The sequence below is a fragment of the Phyllostomus hastatus genome, unplaced genomic scaffold (genome assembly GCF_019186645.2).
Source record: "Phyllostomus hastatus isolate PE091 unplaced genomic scaffold, TTU_PhHast_1.1 phas_contig_159, whole genome shotgun sequence".
Taxonomy (NCBI): domain Eukaryota; kingdom Metazoa; phylum Chordata; class Mammalia; order Chiroptera; family Phyllostomidae; genus Phyllostomus; species Phyllostomus hastatus.
Window position 1 is genome coordinate 26,398,726 of NW_025333640.1, and position 21,278 is coordinate 26,420,003.

A 21,278-nucleotide genomic window follows, 5' to 3' on the forward strand; every position below is an offset into this window, starting at 1 on the left:
GGTCTCCCATAGGTTACTGTACTGCCTCGGGGGCATGGGGGCCAGGGGCACGGGCGAGTGGTGCAGCGTGAGCCCTGGGGAAACCGGCCTTCGGCCTGGCCGTTTCACGCAGTGGCCCCGGCCCCTAGCCTGTTCCACTGCGAGGCGTGGAGGGCTGCAAGCCCTCCTCTGCTTCAGACTTCCCAGGGTCTCATGTGGCACCTGGCACACAGCAACGATTGGCACAAAATACAATATTCAGTCTTAAAGTTCTGGAGTGGCATATAAAATGTATGTAAGCCAGGAAAGATCCTAGAAAGTCTTGTCCTAAATTTTTGTATTTGAACCCAGTGAAGCCTCCTATACATTCACAAAGTTCAGGGGTCTTGCCCCTTAACTGAGGAAGGTCTATGTCAAATCACATCTGACTAAATCTAGGTGTTATCAGTTATGCACAGCCAAGTACGAAGAATATCCTCAGGTTTATACAAGGCCTCTTAAAAGCCTTAAAAATAAGAATGAACAATGTGAACGTTGTAGGTTTAGTGGGAACCATAACACTGGGTCAGTGTGTGTCAGTGAGCAAGTTTTTTTTTTAAGATTTTATTTATTTATTTTTAGAGAGGGAAGGGAGGGAGATAGAGAGAGAGAGAGAGACATCAATGTGCGGTTGCTGGGGGTCATGGCCTGCACCCCAGGCATGTACCCTGGCTGGGAATCGAACCTGTGACACTTTGGTTCACAGCCCGAGCTCAATCCACTGAGCTGTGCCAGCCAGGGCTAGTGAGCAAGTTTTCATGTCCGTGTATGACCAGCACTTGTTTGGTAGCCATACCAAACCCAAATTCTGGGAGGTGTCACAATGTCCCTATTGAAATCATCTCCCAAGTATTAGCTTTTTAGAAAGTGAAGATGAACAACCCACACTGCCTGTAACACCAGCGCTCTGAGCTGCCGAGGCCAGGCCGTGGCCCTCAGCCCGCGTGTGCGTCCTCCCTCACGCCGACTCCCTCCCAGCACTGTCAAATGACTACCCCCCGTTCTGTCCTAGGAAATGTGCAGAAAGGATTTGCATAGAGGTCTTTGGAGATTTCCTGTGTCCTCATGTGTGTAATAGGTTGGATCAAGTAACAATAAAGGGAGAAGAAAGAATGGAGATTTGGCTTGATGTATATCTTTCCTCCTCCTGGCCATTGAAAGGGGAAAAGAATAAAAAAGGAAAATTATACCATACAGATGATGTCAGTGTTAAATTAAATTAATATCGTGCATTTGACGGTGGCAGCCATAATCTTTTGATTATTGAAGAGATTGTTGGTAATGAAGGACATTAGTTGGAAATATTTTTAGTGTGTACTGAATACGCGTACAAACTGTGAGATATGCACCTAATAAAATGATAGATTTAGAAATTGCCTGGCACCTCAATTCATGCTTTTCAAACAGCTATTTATAGAAAGAAAAGTGATATTTAAGCTACCATAGTAGAATATTATAATCTGCTTTCTATTACCTAGGTAATAGTCCCATATTTTAAAATAATGTTGGAAGCCATTCAATTATTTATTCACACCTAAGTTGTATAAATTGGAAGATTTTGGATTGTGCAGGAAAAGAATGATTTCCACAAAAGTAAGACCTCCCTGTCATGGCTCGAAGAGATTGCTGTGAAACAAGTGATACTACAGATAAAAATAAACCAAAGCAACATGAATTTTTAATAAACAAAAAATATTTGATGGAGACATTAAACACAACTATTAATTTTCATCTTTTCTGTTAGGAAGTGCAGCGTCAGTGAGTCTGGCCGGGCTGTCTGTGTAATAGGTGTTTCTCCTCCCGCCAGGTCCTCGGCACTTACAGCAAAGTCTCCACAGAGCTGGAGGATGACCTCAACCTGGCGAGAGCCTACGAAGCCATAGCCAAGGTCCTGCAGAGGCAAGTTAGCACATCCTTGTCTTCCTGTCACTGCACATCCACTCAGCTGTGAACAACTGAAATTGTTTGAGGTCTGTCGCTTTCCATTACTGCCTGCTTAAATTTCAAGCAGCGCCCTTCCTAAGTGACCCTTTCACCGTAAGTTATTTTAAACCAATGCCGCATTGAAAAATGTGCGCCTAAATTCTTCTTTATCTTGCTGCTCCTCTGTATTATTTTATTTCTGATTTTCTGTAAGCGTAGCGGTGACCTCGAACGAGAGGGAAAAACCAGGTCACCTCTCACAGGGTGACGCAGCGGAGAGAGAGCACAGGCGCACGCAGCACGCTCCAGTACCGGTGGCTCGCCGTGACCTTGCCAGACCCCGCCTTTGAGGGAACTTCCCCCTCAGGCTCCAGCTGTGCTTCTTCCGTGAAGACATCTCTCCTCCAGGCATGTCTGGAGGAGCGAGTGGGCGCAAACACAGTAGCTCCAAAATTTCACTTAAAACAGAAAATTTGACAAGAGTATACATGCAAAACTGATACAGATTTTCTCTGTGGAAAGTGTGTGGTCGGCCCTTCATTCATTGTATTGCGTTCGTTGTATATTCCATTTAGTCATTACATTCTATAGCAGCATTATTCGCTTTCTAATTTAAGCCAAGATAGTTTAAGAATAAGAAAAGTTGTCAAAGTTAAGGCTCTGGTTTTTGGTATGTTATCTTATTTATAGTATATAATTTTTTAAAAATGGTAGTAGTAATAATAATAATAGTAGATATAGACTGTGTCAAATTCTAGTTTCTTCCTATTTGCACTTCATATGTAAATATCTTGAAAAGGTAAAATTGTTATTTGAAAGGCATTTAAAACATTGCATGCCTAGCAAAGTAAAAGATCATTGTTATATAATTACCATTGCCAATATATGAGGGGGGACCTGTGGTCAGGCGTGCTCGTAAATCACCCATCATGAAATGGGCAAGTGCACTGAAAGAGTCGTAGAAAAAATCCACTGAAGCTGAATGCAGCCTCTCACAACATTGCCAGCTGGTGCACTGATGCAGATGGGCTCCTGGAACACTCACCTAAAATACTCCCCTAGCAGGGGAGGCCTGTACTACAAGGGGCCTACCCTGCAGAAGGTAATTCTGGCTTGGGGGGTCCTCTTTTATGACAAGCATTAAATATTAAATAAGTAATTAATGAAGTATTAACATCCAATGCCAGTGAAACGAAAGGTGCCCTACGAAACACCAAACACAATGCACAGCAGTCGCCCCTGGATAAACGGTGAGGGGCATGGACATAGGTATAAGGAGAGAATGATGTTCGTGCAAGGGAGGCAGGAACACGTGAGTGTTGTGGTCCCCCCAAATAAACACTGGTCCCTAACCCATGGAGGGTTAACCCAGTTGTTCCTTAAACTTCAACTTTACAAATGACAATGGGAAAGAAGCAAATGTTCAAACACAAAGGAGAAATTTGTAAGTATTCACTTAATGTCTGTTTGGAACTCACAAACTTTGTGCCCTTTGACCTGCTTGTTTTGATTTTTACATTGCTTGACTGCTGTTGCCACTGCCCAGAATCAGTGAAAAATGGCCGGACTGCTGGTCTCGCTCTGCAGGCAGGGGCAGACCTGACCTGAGCCTGCACGGTCACATAAATGCGTCCCTTAGCGTGTGCGCAGTGACTGTTACACAGTGGCATGTGTCCCAACATGACTGAAGAGATACAGCTTCAGGGAAAGACTTTTTCCTTTGTAAAACATATCGAGCACTTAACTATGTCACAGGACCAGAAAAGTGTCGGAATGACCCTTCGGTTACAAAAATATAGTTTTTGAAACTTTTGGAGACATACAGTTATCTTAAACAAATTCTCACCTGTTACCTTAGTGGCTCATCTGGAATGTCTTTGGGTCTCCACTTCAGGACTTGAATTCCTGGTCTCTACAGTAAACGTTAAGGTGGGGTTGAACAATTACTGGTAAATATTGGCAATCATAACAAGAGAAAATCGAATGTTTTGATTTGGCTGCTTAAGTGTTACTTGGGGCTCAGGTTTGGAAAAGGACTCGGCTATCTTTGACATGTCATGAAGTAGGGTGTGTGCAGAGTAGTCACAGCGACACTTCTATTCCAACATTTCCAACAGTCCAGCAGCACGCCTTGGGGCTGATTTTTAACAGGCAAGGACGTTTTTCCCTATTTCACTTTTGTACCAAATGAAACGAAGTTCACTTATAAGAATTCCCATCTACTAAATTACAAATGCAGCCATCAATGGCATATACGGTGGACATGGAGTTTTAACTTTATAATGTTGGGCAATGCACGAGCATGCAGTAGCTGCTGCTTCTGAGGCATCAGAGGCCACAGCAAGCTTCCCAGGCCTTGCTGGGGGTGACAGACCTCGGCAGGTGCTCTCACCATTTGTGCAAAATAACTCAAGGGGTGGACAAAGGTTTCAAAAACAAAACTCCTTCACAGGATGACAACAGCACCCAAGATGTCTACGAAGCCTTATTAAATCAAGTCCACTACTTACTAGAAATGCTTTGATGTAAATTTTGTGGTCATTTAAAAAAAATCTTGCTTTGAAGACTTGGTGTTTTCTGACACATGCACGCACTCACACACACATGCACACATATGTCCACCCCTGTCATAGTCCTAAACTGTCCTCGGATTAGGAGAAACGGAGCACAGCCAAAACAGAGGAAATTATGGTGGTGGCAGCTGAGACATAAATCAAGCTGCGTATGAAGCTCAGCATCACCCCTAAATCTCTCTTCCTCAACCTGTGCAGTGGCACAAGTTTCACTAATGGGAAGCCCTATCTCTGTAAACATATTTCATCTCTTTAAAGGAGATGAAAGAGGACAGCCGAGTCTCGGATAAGTGTGTGTGTATGAGGCCATCAGCTGAACATGCGTGAAAGGCGAACAGGCTCTAAGGCTGGAAGCTTCTAAAATGGTTATAAGAATTTATACTGTGGCTTCGATTGAAAAACACACCACATCCCCTCAAGACCAAGGACCCAGTAGCACAGAGTCGCTCGTTTGGTAGGACTAGAGCGGTCTCTGGCATTAGAGTTATTGATGAAGGTTTTAATGGTGACCAGGGTTTGTTATTTCTGCTGTTGGTCTGAATAATATTAAGCAGCGCAACGGAAAATAAGCATTTACAATGTCTTTTTTTTTCTCCTTGGAATACTAGTGTAAAAAGGGTCGATATTCTAAAGTAATAACAGTAGCCCATGACACAGCTGTAAAAGCCAGAACTATAGTCCCTACAACAAAGAGAAAGTGAGTTGAGAAATACCGAGTAAATATTTTTATTATGTGTAAAGAGATAATTTGAGTAAGCATGGAGAGGGGAGGAAATAACCTCTGTTTTTCTTTTTTTTTTTAAGATTTTATTTATTTATTTTTAGAGAGGGAAGGGAGGAAGATAGAGAGAGAGAGAAACATCAATGTGCGTTTGCTGGGGGCTGTGGCCTGCAACCCAGGAATGTACCCTGGCTGGGAATCGAACTAACCTCTGTTTTTCTTACAGCATTTTTGTTGTACCTTTTCCACTAAAATAACTCATTTACCAATATGGCACACTCCTCAACATAAATAAGATGGCTTTTATAGGGGGCAGAATTAAATGACAAAGGCAAGAGTTGTTTGAGACACCTTGTTTTCAATTAGCCTGGGTTTATTCCACACCAATTATAAATTTTCTTGTAAACTTGGGTTCTTTCTTGGAAAACTTTCCACAGTGGACATTTTAAATCAATCAGTACAAAGTTTCAACTGTGAAAATTACCTTTCTGTTATAGCTGAAAATTAATTTCTTCTCGCTTGAGAGAAATGACATGCCCTAGTAATTTTCATACATTCTTTAAAGTGGAACATCCAGGCTTCGATGCAAAAATCTCCTAAAAATGACCCCCCAAAATACATCAAAACATTTCTATTAATTCACGAAATTAAGAATAGCTTTTTACATCTTCTCCTGTCACTGATTCCATTTGCCTTATTATTTTCAGCCGTGGCCCACAAACGGCGGCACAATCAACAAACCCCTTAGTGGCTGCTTCATCTCTGCCCTATTTGATTTCTTCTCTCTGAGTAAATGATTAAGTTTTCATGCATTGGTTCAGCCAAAATCTATGTTCACTCAACCACATCCTTTATTGATTACTTCTACTGCAAACAGTAGGCCAAGTGTGATATACATAATTGGACAGTTGTCAGGGGATGTGGGTGTTAACAGTCCCGTTTTCCCAGTTGGAAACTGGAATCACCTTGATACACAAATATTCTGCGCTGTTTCATTCTCATTCTTTGGACCGAGGAGTCCTGTTCCTCAGAATATATGTTTTTAACTCTCTGAGGTCTGGCTGAATGAATTTAATGATTATACCATATAATATGCTGCTCAAGCTGCACCTGTGCACTGCATATAGAAAACTGGAATTAATGTTTGTCTAACACTTTAACCTTGTCCTTTAACCCATTCAAATAATCTGGAGCTTCTCTGTGGGAAAAAGGTTTGATCCTTTCCCTTCCAAAGAAAGACTAGCTTCTAAATCTGAGGATAACTTTTAAATTTCAAAGTCCTTTAAGCAACATGTAATGTTTAGATTTCTGATGCTATATTAACAGCTTTGCTGGCTACAGAACTGTGTGTTTGTTGAGTGGAGGATATAATTTATAATAGAAAGACCTTTTCTGTAGCAGTATTTGTTAGAACAAGTTCCAGATACTTTTAGATGTTTTGGAGCACTGTTGCTCCTTTGGGAGAAAAACCACTTGACTCACCCACCAATGGTTTTATTTATACTGTTTTGTATTTCTTACTCACTGAACTTGTTTTGTTTGTTTGTTTGCTTATTTGTTTTTGTATATATTGTGGTTTAACAATCCTCAGCAGGCCAGACTTAATCTGAAATGCACTTCCATCAAAAATATATCAGCTTTTAGGAATATGAACATAAATAAGCTTCAGTTAGCCCATTTTAGCTAAATAAAAATAATACTTTTTTTCTAAGCTTTTAAAGTGATATGCAAAAGAAGTCTACTTTTTTCTTATGTCATCATTTTTTTCTTAAATGTTACAATCCAAGAAAGAGCTTGGAGAATTCACATCAATTTGATAAAGAATTTTAGTCCTAAGAACTTACAAGTTTGCTGAAGACTCAAAGCAGGTGTGTTTTATTTATTAATATTTGTATAACCTGGAGCTCTCAGTACCATTTTAGTTGTTGCACAAAGCAAATATTTAAATTAAAGTAGTGAGCACACCGCTTATGGTATTTTATCCCATGTCTGCATTTGAAATATTCCTCAAACAATTCATAACTTTTTTCTGGACAATTCAGCTATGCCTAAATGTGGAAGAAGATTATTCATAATTTGGTTATGAAACAATGAGAACAGAATCATAAAAGGCAGTATTAACTTTGAGAATGTGAAATGCCATTCTATTTCTGATATGTAGACCATTCCTTTACCAATAAGAAAGGACAAAGGAATGCATTGGTTAGTACCTGATACTCAAGTAAACAAAAAGTGTTAGTTTCTGGCCCCCGGCCCCTAGAAATAGACATCAGGTCTTTATTTGCCTCTCTGTCTGGGAGAGTGCCTGTTCAAATCGTGGTGTTTCATTCATTGCCTTACGGCAGGTTTTCCAAAAGCAATGCTTAGCTCATTTGACTTTTCTTCTTAGCTGGTGGTAGATTCTGTCAAGTGGAGAGCTGTGGGCATGATAGCTTTTCACTTCACTGAGAGGTAAGAGTGCACTGGCTGTCATTTAATGAATCACTACTAGGGACCAGGCTGTACATGTGTATAATTTTTCATCTCACAACACTTCGTGGCCATTTTTTAAATGAGAAAACTGAAGCTGAGGAAGAGTGAAAATGTGTTCAAAGTTATTCAATGAAAAGGCCAAGCTGGGATTCATGCCTAGATCAAAGCAATGTGTACCTTATTTTTACAAACATACCACAGCTTATCTGTGAAAATGAGTGTTGTACTCTTCACATCCTGAGTGGCTATGCAAGTTGATACCCCTAATCCTGCCATCACTTGTTGAAAATGAGCACTCCTTTGAAATGCTTTCTGATCTTGTGGCATATATTTTTTTTAAATATTTATTTATTTTTAGAGAGGGAAGGGAGAGAGAAAGAGAGAGAGAAACATCAATGTGCGGTTCCTGGGGGTTATGGCCTGCAACCCAGGCATGTACCCCGACAGGGAATCAAACCTGTGACACTTTGGTTCACAGCCTGCGCTCAATCCACAGCATATACTTTTGAATGACCCCTATAGAGGGACATTATCGTCTGATAGGTGGGTTTGATTTTTGCAAACAGCCAATGCATTTAGAGCCACATTTAGGAAAAAACAACAACACACTCTCCAGTGATAACCCCATTTTTGGAAGGAAGTTGATTAAATTACTTGTGAATGCTTTATGATAACACAACACTATGAAGCTATTTTCTAAAGAGGGAATCCTTATAATGCCACCAGCTTCATCATTAGGTGGCATCTTTGAAGATAATCACTTGGAGGGAACTGTCTTCTTTTGCATGCTTAGTAAGTCTGAGCAATTAGAAATAGGGATGCACAATACAGAGGGAAAATTGGGGCTAGAAATACAGATTTGCCACACATGTGCATATAGGGGTCAGGGCATACCATAGTAGTATAGGAAATTGCCCATGGTAAGCATTTAGCAGAGGGAAGAGGATGGACTTGGATAGAACTCTGGAACGAGCCAACTGTGGTGGCGGGGGGGCAGAGACCCCAATGCCAAGGAGATACCTGGGGAGATGACGATATGAGAGAAGTGAGAAAACAGAGGTCAGCTCAAAGCTCTGGACACTAGAGAGGGAGAAACATTGGGAGCAAGATGGGGTGGTGAACAGCAGGGACTCCCGACCTGTGTGTTGAAGACCTGGGTCAGGGCACAGGAGGGAGAGGAGCAGGAGTGCAGCAAGGAGCCTACGAATCTGAAAGTGCACTCAGCGTGTGATGCAGCTCAAAATTCAGACACATCTCCCACAACACATACCACAGTTTTTCAGATGTACCAACGTGCTTTGAGTTCACCATTGTGTGCCCTCGATTTGGCTCCAAATCCTTTGGCCGCCTCTTAAGATCACATTTATGCTACAGACGCTAACTTGTGGGGAGGATAGTGAAGTTTCCAAGCACTACGTGCAGTTCATAATACCCATCACAATTAATCCCACGTTGTGAATTTATATACTTATCTCTCCAAATTGACAGGGAGACTCTTTAAGAGCAGGAATGATATTCCCCAGAAGGTAGGATTCTAGAGCATTTGAGAGTCTCTCAAAGGTTTTTTGATGTTACTAAAATATGGAGAAGATAGGAGTTTGTGCTCAGGAACTTTAAACATCCAGTGACTGAGATTCTCAGGATTCACCTGGCAGCCTGACTTGTATGGGAACTGTATGAGTGTTTCCCCTTGCAAACGTTTACCTTTTTTTTTTCATTCAAAAAGACAGGATCTGGCACAAATAATACCCATTTTTTATGACAAACTCTTATTACAAAATTATAAGCATGTAACTGTGTAACATAACAATATCACACTCAAGCACACCATACAACATTTTAGGTGAAATGTTCAAATTTCTGCCCACCTTGTGTGAGACATTCACATACCCTACCAACCACACTCAGTGGCGTTCCTTCTGCTGGACCGCAGATATGAATGCCTAGCACACACCAAGCACTCTGCTAGAAATGATGTCTTTCTGAGCGTTTTGCTCGTGTATGCGACACTTGTATGGGTTCTTCAGTGATGCCCCAGACTTCACTGCTGAGGGACACTTCCAAAAACAAACTACCATTCACCGTAAACTTTCAAAATGTTGTACTTAAAAAAATAATGGCTTTATTAAGGTATGGTTCATATACCATTTAATTCGCCCTTTCAAAAGGCTACAGTTCATTAGTTTTCAGTCTTTTTACAGGGTTGTGAACCTATTGCCACAATTTAATTTAAGGTCATTTTCATCACCCTGAAAAGAAACCCCATACCTTTCAGCAGGCACTCCCATGCCCGCCTCGCCCCAGCCTCTGGTGGTCACTAAGCTGCTTCCTGTCTCTGTGGATTTGTCTGTTCTAGACATTTCGTGTAAATGGAGTTATACAATATGTGGTCATTTGTGACTGGCTTCTTTAATTTGGCATGTTTTCAAGGTGTATTCATGTTATAGTGTGTGTCAGTATTTCATTCCTTTCTATGGCTAAATGATATTCCATTGTATGAATATGTACCACATTTTGCTTATCCTATTCATCAATTGATAGTCATTTGGGTTGTTTCCACTTCCTGGCTACAGAGAGCAATGTTGCTATGAACATTCATGTACAAGTTACTGTGTGCACACGTCTTCATTTCGCTCGGGCATATATGGAGGAGTGCGGTGGCCGGGTCACGTGATAACTCTATGTTAAAGTTTCTGAGGAACTGACAAGTCATTTTCCAAAACAGTACATTTCCACCAGCAATCATGAGGCTTTGAAGGCTTAAATTTTAACATACTATATACTCCAACAAAATCAAGCCAATTTTTAATATTTTTACTTTTTAATTTTTTAATACTCTCATGTTTAAATGTTTAGTATTTTAAATTTTTTTCACTTTCATTATCCTGATAACCATTTTCCACTTTCTAAAGCAAAGAAACACACTGTCTTCTCTTCACTGTGACATTAAGTGAAACGATTCTCCAATAGTTTCCTCTTTTATTTCTTCTAGCCAAAAAAACACAACGGAAGCAATTAAATACTTGAAAGAGGTTGTGAACATCGCAAGGAACAATTTTCGGAGCCTCGATGTTGTGAAAGCCAGCACAATGCTTGGGGACATCTACAACGAAAAGGTGAGTGTATGTGCTTCTTGCTTAGGGGGAAATCATAGCTTTAATATGCTCCTCCCACGTGATCCTCCCTTCCCCCTAGTCTGTTAGCAGAGCGGCTCTGGGTTGCTGGACTTAGCTGGCCCCCGGGGAAGTGACTGGGAAGAGACACGCCTCTTTCTTCCTCTTCCTCCGGGACCTGAGCGCCCTCTTGGGCTCAGTCAGCGCGAGCTGCTGACACCGATTCACATCTTCACAGCCGATGCAGGGCTTCGGTAATTTCCTATTTGAAGAGCAATTAAAATATTTAAATTTAAAGGAGCTGCATTGTAACAATTGGCTCATACCTGCTGACACTGACATGCGTCTCTCTTGCACCAAATTCTCGTTTTACTACCCAGCTGAGAAGCCCTTGCTGGGTCCCTTGCTGAATACTTTCGGCAAGGAGAAGAAAGGACAGTCCCAAGAGCAATTCCGAAGGAAATACGTAATTCTAGCAGCAGATTGGCTATGTGACAGAAGTGAGAAAGAAGAGAAAAACGTCTCAAATAAAAGTCTCTCAATGCATTGGCCATGACAGACTTTTGATTTATTTTCTCCCTGCCTTGATCTTTATTACCCAGATTCTCCTTTATGAACGGTATAAAAGAGGTCTGTTTCTCCTGTTAAAATTGCTGTCCGGGTCACAAGTAGGATCTGTCCTTTTTGAGGGTGGTTATATTCTCAAATTGTGTTTACACTCATTGTCTTAATCTTTTTTTTGAGAGGCTATTTATGTAGTGATTAAAAGCGCCAACTCTGAGACCAGTCTGTTTGGTTAAAAGCCCAGCTCTTTCATTTACAAAATCTGTGGCCTGGGACAAGCTAACACCTTCTAGGCACCTCAGCTTTCCCACCCCATGAAGTGGTTGTGAGCGTTGAGTGAATATATAAAATGCACTTAGAATAGAGTCTGGCAGCAGGAGTAAATGCTACCTGTGTAAGTGGTGCTTTATTCTTATTCTCTCCGCCTTCACCTGGTATCATGCAATTCCCCTTTTCCAGAGGCTCAGAGGGCTGAAGTAACCTACCCCAGGTCCCCAAGCCTCTAGGTGGCTGTGGTATTCAAACCCATACTCTTAACCACTACAGTCTTTTCTGTGCCATGTCATTGATTTTGATGACTTCAGAATTATTTGCCCTTTTTTTTAAAGGAAATAGAGTTTGAAATTAATTTGATTGAATGAAACCACTATCTTTATAGTTGTAACTTAAAATGTTGCGAAGAACTTGGAAAAGAGCTAGTTTAAATGATCACTTGAGTTGTGTTGCTTCTGTCAAGATCCTATTTTTACAATCCATCCTCAGTCAAGGATGGCATGCACGCACGGGAAAACAGGACTAAAAACTGCATCAGCAGGCATACACATCTATTTTCACTGATGCTTGATTAAACAGGTGCGCTGGAAATGACCTCTCACTGTGGCTGACTACTAACACTGGTTAAAAAATATTTCATTGGGTAAATTCAATGCTACAGATAAGAACATTCTATCCAAATCAGTGTGAATCTTTTCCCAAACTACTTCTTGCTATCAAATATTAGGTCAAACCATATGAAAAACTGCTAGTATTTGAACATTTTTTTTATCCAAAAAAACTTAAGTTTCCTACAGTTCAACCTGGTAGAAACAGCTTTCTTGGTGAATGAACTTCAGGAATGCACGGTGAAGTCATCACAGTGTTTAAAAAGAACCTTATTGTAGTAGAGACTGTTCACCATCACTTCCTTCCTGAAGAGGAACTGCTACACCTGTTGAAAGAACAGTGCAGTACTTGCTGAGGCGGGAAGATATGTGGAATGGTAAATAAGTTAAGAAAAAAAATCACCTCTCTTATATTTGTAGGGATACTACAGTAAAGCCTCTGAGTACTTTCAGCAAGCTTTTGACACAGCAGCAGAGCTCGCCAGCACCCCTCTCATGGATGAGACGAAGGTGCATTACGGAATAGCCAAAGCTCATCAGATGATGCTGACAGTGAACAGCTACGTAGCGTCTGCAGACCTCCCCGGCCTTGACCACCTGCTGTCGTGGAAGGAGGGCAGAAGCGACATCACTCCTGATCCTGTTGTGGGTAAGGTGTTGTTTTTAAAAAAAACACTTCAGTTTTTGTATTATTCTTACTGGCTAAGTCGTTTTCATTGTAAAGGTTTATTCAAACATTGGTGTTTTAATTGTACGGGTAATTTTAATTTTATTTATTCATTACTACATGAAGATGAAATGTACTTTTGTGCTATATCTTACCTTCAATTTTTTAAAAGATTTTATTTATTTATTTTTAGAGAGGGAAGGGAGGGAGAAAGAGAGAGAGAGAGAGAGACATCAATGTGCGGTTGCCGGGGCCTCCCAGCAACCCAGGCATGTACCCTGACTGGGAATCGAACCTGAGATGCTTTGGTTCACAGCCCGCGCTCAACCCACTGAGCTACACCAGCCAGGGCTTTATCTTCAATTTTTAAGGAAAGCATAGAATTGTGGTGGTGATGCCTTCAACTTGATAAGTCACCATTCTCATGCTGTTTTGTATTTCAGTTATCTTCGGTATTCAACAGTAGGTACTGATCAACTGTAAGGAATATGATATGTTTGTTTAAAAAAAATGTTCAGTATTGTACCTTTCTGACCAGAGCAAGTGTTTATAGATGCAAACTGGCGTTATCCTCTTACTTTTCTGATAGTAGCAGATTTTCCTGTTTTTATCAGTTCAAATTTGAATATTAACTTAGATAATATTTGATAGTGATTTTGTTCAATGCTACTGTTTTCCTATATACATTTTTTTCATGGTAATTAGTCAAAATCCTCAATTAACTAGGTAGGTGAGGGTCAGTTTTGTGTTTCAACTTGTTAAGACTTTCAGATTAGGAATTTTTAAAAATTTTAAACAGTATGGCCTGTGACAGACTTTGGGTTACAGAATTATTTGTTTGCAAATCAAACCTTTAAAAGTAAAATATTTTGGAATAACTCAAATGAACTCATTGGGCAAAATTTCATAATGTGAAGAAGCTACTCCTAACTGAAATTTTTTTTTGCCTTAGATAAAACAATCCCTTTTGGTATTTATTTCCTCTGTAGAATAAATGGTAAATAACAGTAAATTAAACACAAAGGAAGTTTATTGACCCTTTTACATGAGCAGAATACCACTCACCACTGTCTGTCCTCTAGTTATGAAATGAAGAAAGGTCTCATTCAAAATATATGTACAATGAGAAAAACAAGATGACGTCTTTAAAAACACATGGCTTGCTGAATTTCAGTGTGCTCAAGTGGCCCCCAAATATTTATGGTTAACTATTAACTAATCATTGTTGGATAATATTTTGCTTACTTCAGAATGTTCCTTTGTCCTATATTTGGGAGTTTGTTCTGTAGTTTTGAGTTATCTTTCCTTTAGCTTCTCACTCTTTCTGCCCAGGAGATAAAGTAGAGGAAATATGGACCACACTCGAATGCTTGCTTTGGTAATAGGCTTGGTAGAGAGTAAGTTGAGTTGCTCACGTTTTCAGATTTGTCCTGGACGAACTTTAGCCATCACATGATAGTCATGAAAAGACACACAAACCTGGCTTCCAATCATGGCCACGTGTCTATTTACAATCTTGAGTTTTATAATCTTCTTTATTTTTCTTTACTCTATAAAACTATTTTTCTATTCTTTTTACATTTTATCTCTATATTTTTATAAGGATGCATTGTGTTCTAAAGGACTTAGGAATAGAACAAAAAATGCATTTCAAAATACTATTCTGACAATAAAAACTTAGTTATTCACATGGTGGAGAAGATCAAATTCTCCAGAATGCTAGGAAAGCACACCCTGCTGCGGATTCATTTGATCGAGGTTAGAAATCACACATGGATGACCTGCCTCATTATGAAAGTGAGAAATAATAATCTTTCAGGTTCAAAAGTAGTAAGTTAATTCTCATACTGTTTTTGTGGTCACTGTTCTATATGGAAAAAAAACCTGTAGGACATTATCAAACACACTTGCTTGTTTACATAAACATATTTGTAGCTCAAAATACACTTAAGTCTACTCTAAAATGTTCCCAAAATATTTCTTACTCCACTACTTTTATTATCCTATCTTTGCTTTGCTTAAAAACCCTCATTGGCTCCCTACTGCCACAAATTAAGTACAAGCTTCTCAACCTCTTCGGCCACCTCCTCCCCCTGCTACCCCCCTCCCCCCACACCTTATTTCCAGCTCCAGCACTGCCCAGAGAAATCTCACAGACTCTGCAACATCCTCAGATGCTGAACTCTTCCCTGATTCCCCTCTCACTTGAATGTTCTCTCGTCTCTCTGTTGCACACTGAATGCTATTCATTTCTCTCCAAACACTTTTGTAGGTCAGATTTTGCATCCTTTCACGGCCATTTCTTTTATTGCCTTATCTTCCCATGGAGAGTATGAGTCTCTTGAAAACAGCTTCTGATTCTTGGTATTCCTTCTAAAAAAGGCACAATGTCTAACACCCACTTGCTAACAAGTAAATATTTGTCAAATTCAATAGAATTCAAGATGAGTATATATGTCCTAGCCATAAACTAGTTTGCACTAGCCACTTTTTAAAACAAGATTCATAGTCCCCCACCTCCTTGGAAAATAGGACAAAAAAAAACCCCTATGATCTGATACTGCATTTTGATTACCATGCAATTATCACATGAATGCACGGCAGCACCAAGTATGATGCTGGCAAAATAAATACAGAAATATTATTTGGAGGTCTGAGCAGCTTTTAGGTTTTCAAACTTTGCCTTTCTTGTCAGAAAAGGCATCTTTAATCTTGCTACAGAGGGGTCCCATGTATTTAGAAAAAAACAGATCAAAGATTTGAAAGGTACATCATAAAAGCTGTGCAGTTACCTTCACCTCCGAGACATACATCCTCCAAACAAATCATTAGCTCGCGGAGCAGGCAATATTCTTTTAAACAGAGAAACATGGCCCCCAAAGGGAACAGAGCAGCGAGGGCTCTCAGGTCTCTGGATGCAGAGCAGAGACCTGATGGAGCAGCCCTTCCCCAGCCCTCATCTCCCCTCTTTGTACCCTTCGGAGGGATCAGAGCAAGTATAGGAGCCTTCCCTCCATTCTCACACTCTTACACATGGCTGGGATGATTTCCTATTCCCCCTTTCCTTTCCAGTAGCAAAGGAAGAATAGACTCTCCTCCCAAATCTAAGAATTTAGAAGGCATTCAAATCTACTGCTGTTCAATACAATTGTTAAAGCCTGAAGCAACAGAAATTAGTTAGCTCTGGAAGGCTTCAGGGCCTATGAATTTCTGCTGATTTCTCTAGAATGTAGTTTATTTCCCTTACTAGAACTATTATTTCTACAATCATGAAGTTTTTTTTTTTAATGAAAAGCTACTTGATCTTGCCTCATGGAGATCACAGGCCCAGAAGTGGGACAGATAACCGTACCGTTAACCTAGAAATGTAATTACAGCCGCTTAAATGCCAAGATTGTTAACCACTTCACTGATAACATCAGTGACATGGTTTTAATGAACATTCTTATTGTAGCCAAATATAAATTATATGAGAGAAACCAGGTGCAAATTCTGAGTATAGAAATAGATGAATATGCTTCCTAGCCACTATAGACAATTACAGTTTTTTAGAAAATGGCATGTAAAAGTTTCCTTGAGTGCCAAAAATATCACCCTGGTTTAATGAATCATTAAATTTTCTTAAAGGAAAACAATCAAGGTCATGAATCTGTCTCTTGGTCCTTGGTTTGTGTTGCCTTCATGTTGGTGCCCTTGGTTCAATGCCAAGCTCTGTTTTCCCGCCCTGTTCTTTGCTTGTATTTCTCATTCATGAACTCAATCTTTTCAATGGAGGTGAAAAAGAAACATTCAAGAGTGAGCCTCATGTTCCATTATACTTTGATCAGCTACTTCTGTTTGTCAAATAACTCTGAAAATGAGGAGAACATTATGTCCTTGGTCAAAAGTCAGCAAGCAGGTTTTGTATTATCCGGTCATCACAGAGGAAAACTGTCTAATGATGTGTTCAAACAGATGACATGTAAAAAGACGATTCTGGTGAAAAACATGACTTAAAGCTCACCTAAGCAGCTTGGTGTCATTGAGAGGCTAGCAAGTGTTTTATTGCTTGGGTTCCAGTATCATACTGAACACTAATTAGTTTTGTGACTCTTGGCAAAAGATTTCACTTTATATCTTCAGGTTGTTATCTGAGGTTTCAAATAGCTCATGGATAAGATTCCTCTAGAACTGACCACAATTCCTTAGTAAGAGCATCTTCTAAATAAACATGGCATTCTGTAGCCCTTAGGGTGCAACCTAGGAAAATCATGAGCAATTTATTTGTTGTTTCCCCCCCCATAAACACCAGTTTCTGTGGGTTTCCACAAAAGTTAACTTGTTATTATTATTACTATTATAATATGTTTAACAGCCACATAAATGCCAGTGCAAATATTTGATCCTTCTGCTGGAGTTTATTTAGAGAAGTTTCTAGCTATCTGCGATTTTACTTTTCCCTGGTTGGCACTCTCGAGGTTGCTAAACCTAATAAACTATTTAATCTGCAGATTTTCAATTCCTCCTCCTGTTCAGCCAACCCTATGTCACATTTCCCTCAGTGGTTCCTCAAATCCTGCCCTTTCCCCACTGTTCCTGGGGCCCCCTGTTCCAGAACATGCCTCACTCACTCGTCTTCCTGATGTCTTCTTCATGCACTGCAGTTCGTGGCTGTCTCTGCCCGTCCAAAATCTGGTACCACTCCCACAGCCCCTTTCCTCTGAAAATGAGTTAACACCTTCTTGAAATGTTTTGAGTTTGCTATTATCATGAAGTGATAGAGTTATGTAGAGCCAAAGAAATTGTTTTGTACACACTTTTTATTTTCTAATGTCCTCAGACCCAGGGTAATGCAAGCATGGGATCACTCGAAAGACAAAACGGACCTATAGTTCAGTTCTCTGGAATTCTCGTCCCAGATTCTTTCCATGTGTTGCACTTGCTTATCTATTATTCTCTAGTTAGTAAAAGCATGTCTAACATTGAACATTATTACATTTTAAATTAAAGTCTAGATAAAAATATTCACAGTGGGGGAAAAAAACAAGCAAGACTTATCTTCTGGCTAAAATGGAGTGAAAGGGAAAAGATTTATCCTCCTGTCTTAAACAGCTAAAAAAAGCATATAAGACCAATGTTTTCAGAAACTGGGCAATAGGCAGCACAGAACAGTGATCACTGAAAAAGGGGAAACTGATGAGCTGGACTTTCCCAGAGTACTGCAGGGAGAGAGTTGCCAGGCTGTCACACAAGGAGGGGCACCAAGGCAGAGTCCAGTTGCCTTGGTGCCCCTATACACTCCCCAGTTGAGGAGAGACTGAACTTGGAGTCCAGGGAGACCGAGGTGGCTAGAGTTCAAAGAGTACTCAAAAGGAAAGAGCCAGTGAGAGAGAGAGAGACAGAGAGCCAGAGAGCCAGAGAGCCAGAGACCTGTAGTGTCTTCATCCGCATGGACCGGATTATGCACGTACAGAAACTACTGAAGGCTAGCGAAAGAACCACTCAAAAGTGTCAGGCACAAAATCACCTCAGCTCAAACAGAGCTGGGAATAGTCTGTGCCCCTGCTGACAAGAATAGAGAAAAACCTCATTAAACATAGCACATCAAGTGGAGAATTCATCAGAGCATCATCTCAATGCAAAGACAAATTAGCTCTAAATGAAAGCCTTCTTTGGCCCCATCTAACAAAGCTTAAAAATAAGTATCAAATCAAATCACCATTATGCACAGTTTAAATATTTTGTGGTTTTTGTCAATTATATCTCAATAAGTCTCCATAAAAGGATAAAACTGTTTCCAAATAACTGAATCCTGGAACAAAACTCAAAAATATTTATAGGAATAAATAATATCTAGCACCCAACAAGGTAAAATTCACACTATCTGGCATCCAATCAGAAATTACATAGGCATGCCAAGAAGCTGGAAGACATGACTCCTAATAAGGAGAACATAAATAAGTAAATAGAAACTGACAAATGACACACACATGATAGAATTAGCTGGTCAGGGTGCAAAAAGGTTACTGAAACTATATCCCATGTGTTGGAGAATGTAGTGGACAGATTAAACCTGTAGAGTAGTAGAGCCATGGAAAATATAAAAAAAAAATCCAAATTTCATTTCTACAAGAAATAAAATATCCAAAATCTAAAATGAGCTGATGGGATTAGCAGCAGGTTAGATAATGCAGAGAAAAAGATTAATGTACTTGAGCACATAGCAATAGAAACTTCCCAAAATGAAATATAGAGAAAAAATACTGAAAAAAAATAAAAGAGAATTGTGGATCAACTCCAGCAAGCCTAATATGTCAGTAATTGGAAACCCTAAAGGAGAACAAAAAGAGGAAGGCATGGAAAAAAAGAATTTTTAAAATAATGAATGGCTGACATTTTTCCTGAATTTGATAAAAACTGTAAACCCACAGACCCAAGAAGCTCAATAAAGCCTAAGCAAAATATACATGAAGTTAAACCAAGCCACATTATAATCACAGGGCTTCAGACTAATGATAAAGAGGAAAAAGTTAAAGCAGCTAGGGAGGGCGTGGGGCGGGCGGGAGAGGACAAACACACTGCATACGAAGGAACAAAGGTGACAGAGCAGAAATATCACTGCAAACTGTGTCAGTCCAAAGAAAAAAAAAGCAACTTGTTTAAAGTACTAAAAGAAAAACGCATCAAACCTAGAGTTCTATACCCATTAAAATATCTCTCAAACACCTCAGTAAATTAGAAATGTTTCCAGGCATACAAAAGCCGAAAGATTTCATCACCAGCACACAAACAATAATGTTAAAGAATCTTCTCCACGCTGAAGGAAAATGACCTCGAGATACTTGCCAGGTGATAATAGCTTCAGGGAGGATCCGTGACACAATTCTAACTAAAGAGATAAGAGAAGAAAATCTTCTAAAGAATTCCCGGAAGGTTTTATCCATTCTCATAAAGGCGCAGGGGAGGAGGAGACCCCCCTTTCCCCGACTTTGAAGGGCACGTGAAGATGCGATGCCCGGAGCCCCCGTGGCCAGCTTGCAGCCAGGCCACCGCACAGATGGTGTCCGCGGGAACACGGGGGAGTCTAGGTCCCGAACGACATCCTTCCATGCTCAGGTAACTAGTCCTGTCATTGCCACCACCATCTTTTTACGTGAGGCAAATGTTTGATTTCTTAAGTCCCTTTCATCTGGTGTTTTTGTTTTTTGTTTGTTTGTTTATCGCTGTCATCGTTTTTTCGGCAAAACCCAGATAAAAGCACTAACAGCTAAGAGCACAGGGACAATAAAACGCGGAGCGGGGCTGACAACAGCATCTCGCGCAGGAGCAGCGCTGGTACCGCAGCCCCAGCGGCGACGCAGTGCCTCGTGCGTCCTAGTGCGCAAGGAATGCCTCCACGGGCACGCTCGCGTTGCACTCTTTTTATTAATTTTGTTTTCAAACACGAGGCAGCATCTCAGGCTTTGACATTCTCTCTGAATTTTAAAGGTGCCCCATGCTCTAAATGTACTTACCCCTTTTTGCCACTTAACCCCTCCCCCATTTTGGACCCCTGTCTCTCGGAGGGTCAGAGTTCTGATCACTGTTAGGGAGAAATCGATCTGACTGAGCTGATTCACACCGTACTAGGAGTGATGAAAAGTACTTTAACCTATTCAGAGCATTTGGGATTTATTTTTGAAGGTTTTAAGATTACTTGTTGCCAGGATTACTTATTTAGGATAGTTGTAATAGAGCGTGTAATTGAAGTCTTTCAGGCAACGTGGGGCAAGATAATTGTGAATATTGAGGCAAACAGGTAGATCTTGCAAAGTCTGGGAATCTACCCTAAAATTCAACTTCTGTGAGCTATTCCTGAATTTCAAATCTTTCCTTTCTTCAATATAAATCTATACCTTCTTTTTAAAAAAAATTTATTTTATTTATTTTTAGAGAGGGAAGGGAGGGAGATAGAGAAAGAGAGAGATATCAATGTGCGGTTGCTGGGGGTCATGGCCTGCAACCCAGGAATGTACCCTGACTGGGAATCGAACCTGAAACACTTTCGTTCGCAGCCCGCACTCAATCCACTGAGCTACACCAGCCAAGGCTAATCTATACCTTCTTTGAGGGTGAAAAAGCTTGTTAGAATTTTTAGATGACAGATCCCTCTCCCATTAAAGAAAGTGATAAAAGCTAAGGTCCCTACCCTCTCATCAGAAAAACATACAATCATTGCATATAATTTTTAGAGGGCTCAGTAGCCATTCCTGAAGAGAGTAGAATTTACAAGTGCTTACCAGTATCTGGTTCTTTACTCTCCTGGGCACACGGAGGATGGCTCTTCATAGTCCTTGGCAACTAGGCTGCGCCCAGTGACCAGTCCTG

The 21,278-nt window shown here is 40.3% G+C and overlaps 1 protein-coding gene across 1 annotated transcript in view; it reads left to right on the plus strand.

Annotated features, from left to right (window-relative positions):
• TTC29 (tetratricopeptide repeat domain 29) overlaps positions 1 to 21,278 on the plus strand; it is a 143,825-nt gene that overhangs the window by 81,328 nt on the left and 41,219 nt on the right. Inside the window, exons 9-11 of the mRNA XM_045831564.1 lie at positions 1,826 to 1,917; positions 10,700 to 10,823; positions 12,686 to 12,914. Coding sequence (XP_045687520.1) covers positions 1,826 to 1,917; positions 10,700 to 10,823; positions 12,686 to 12,914 — 445 coding nt within the window. The remainder of the gene's footprint in view (positions 1 to 1,825; positions 1,918 to 10,699; positions 10,824 to 12,685; positions 12,915 to 21,278) is intronic.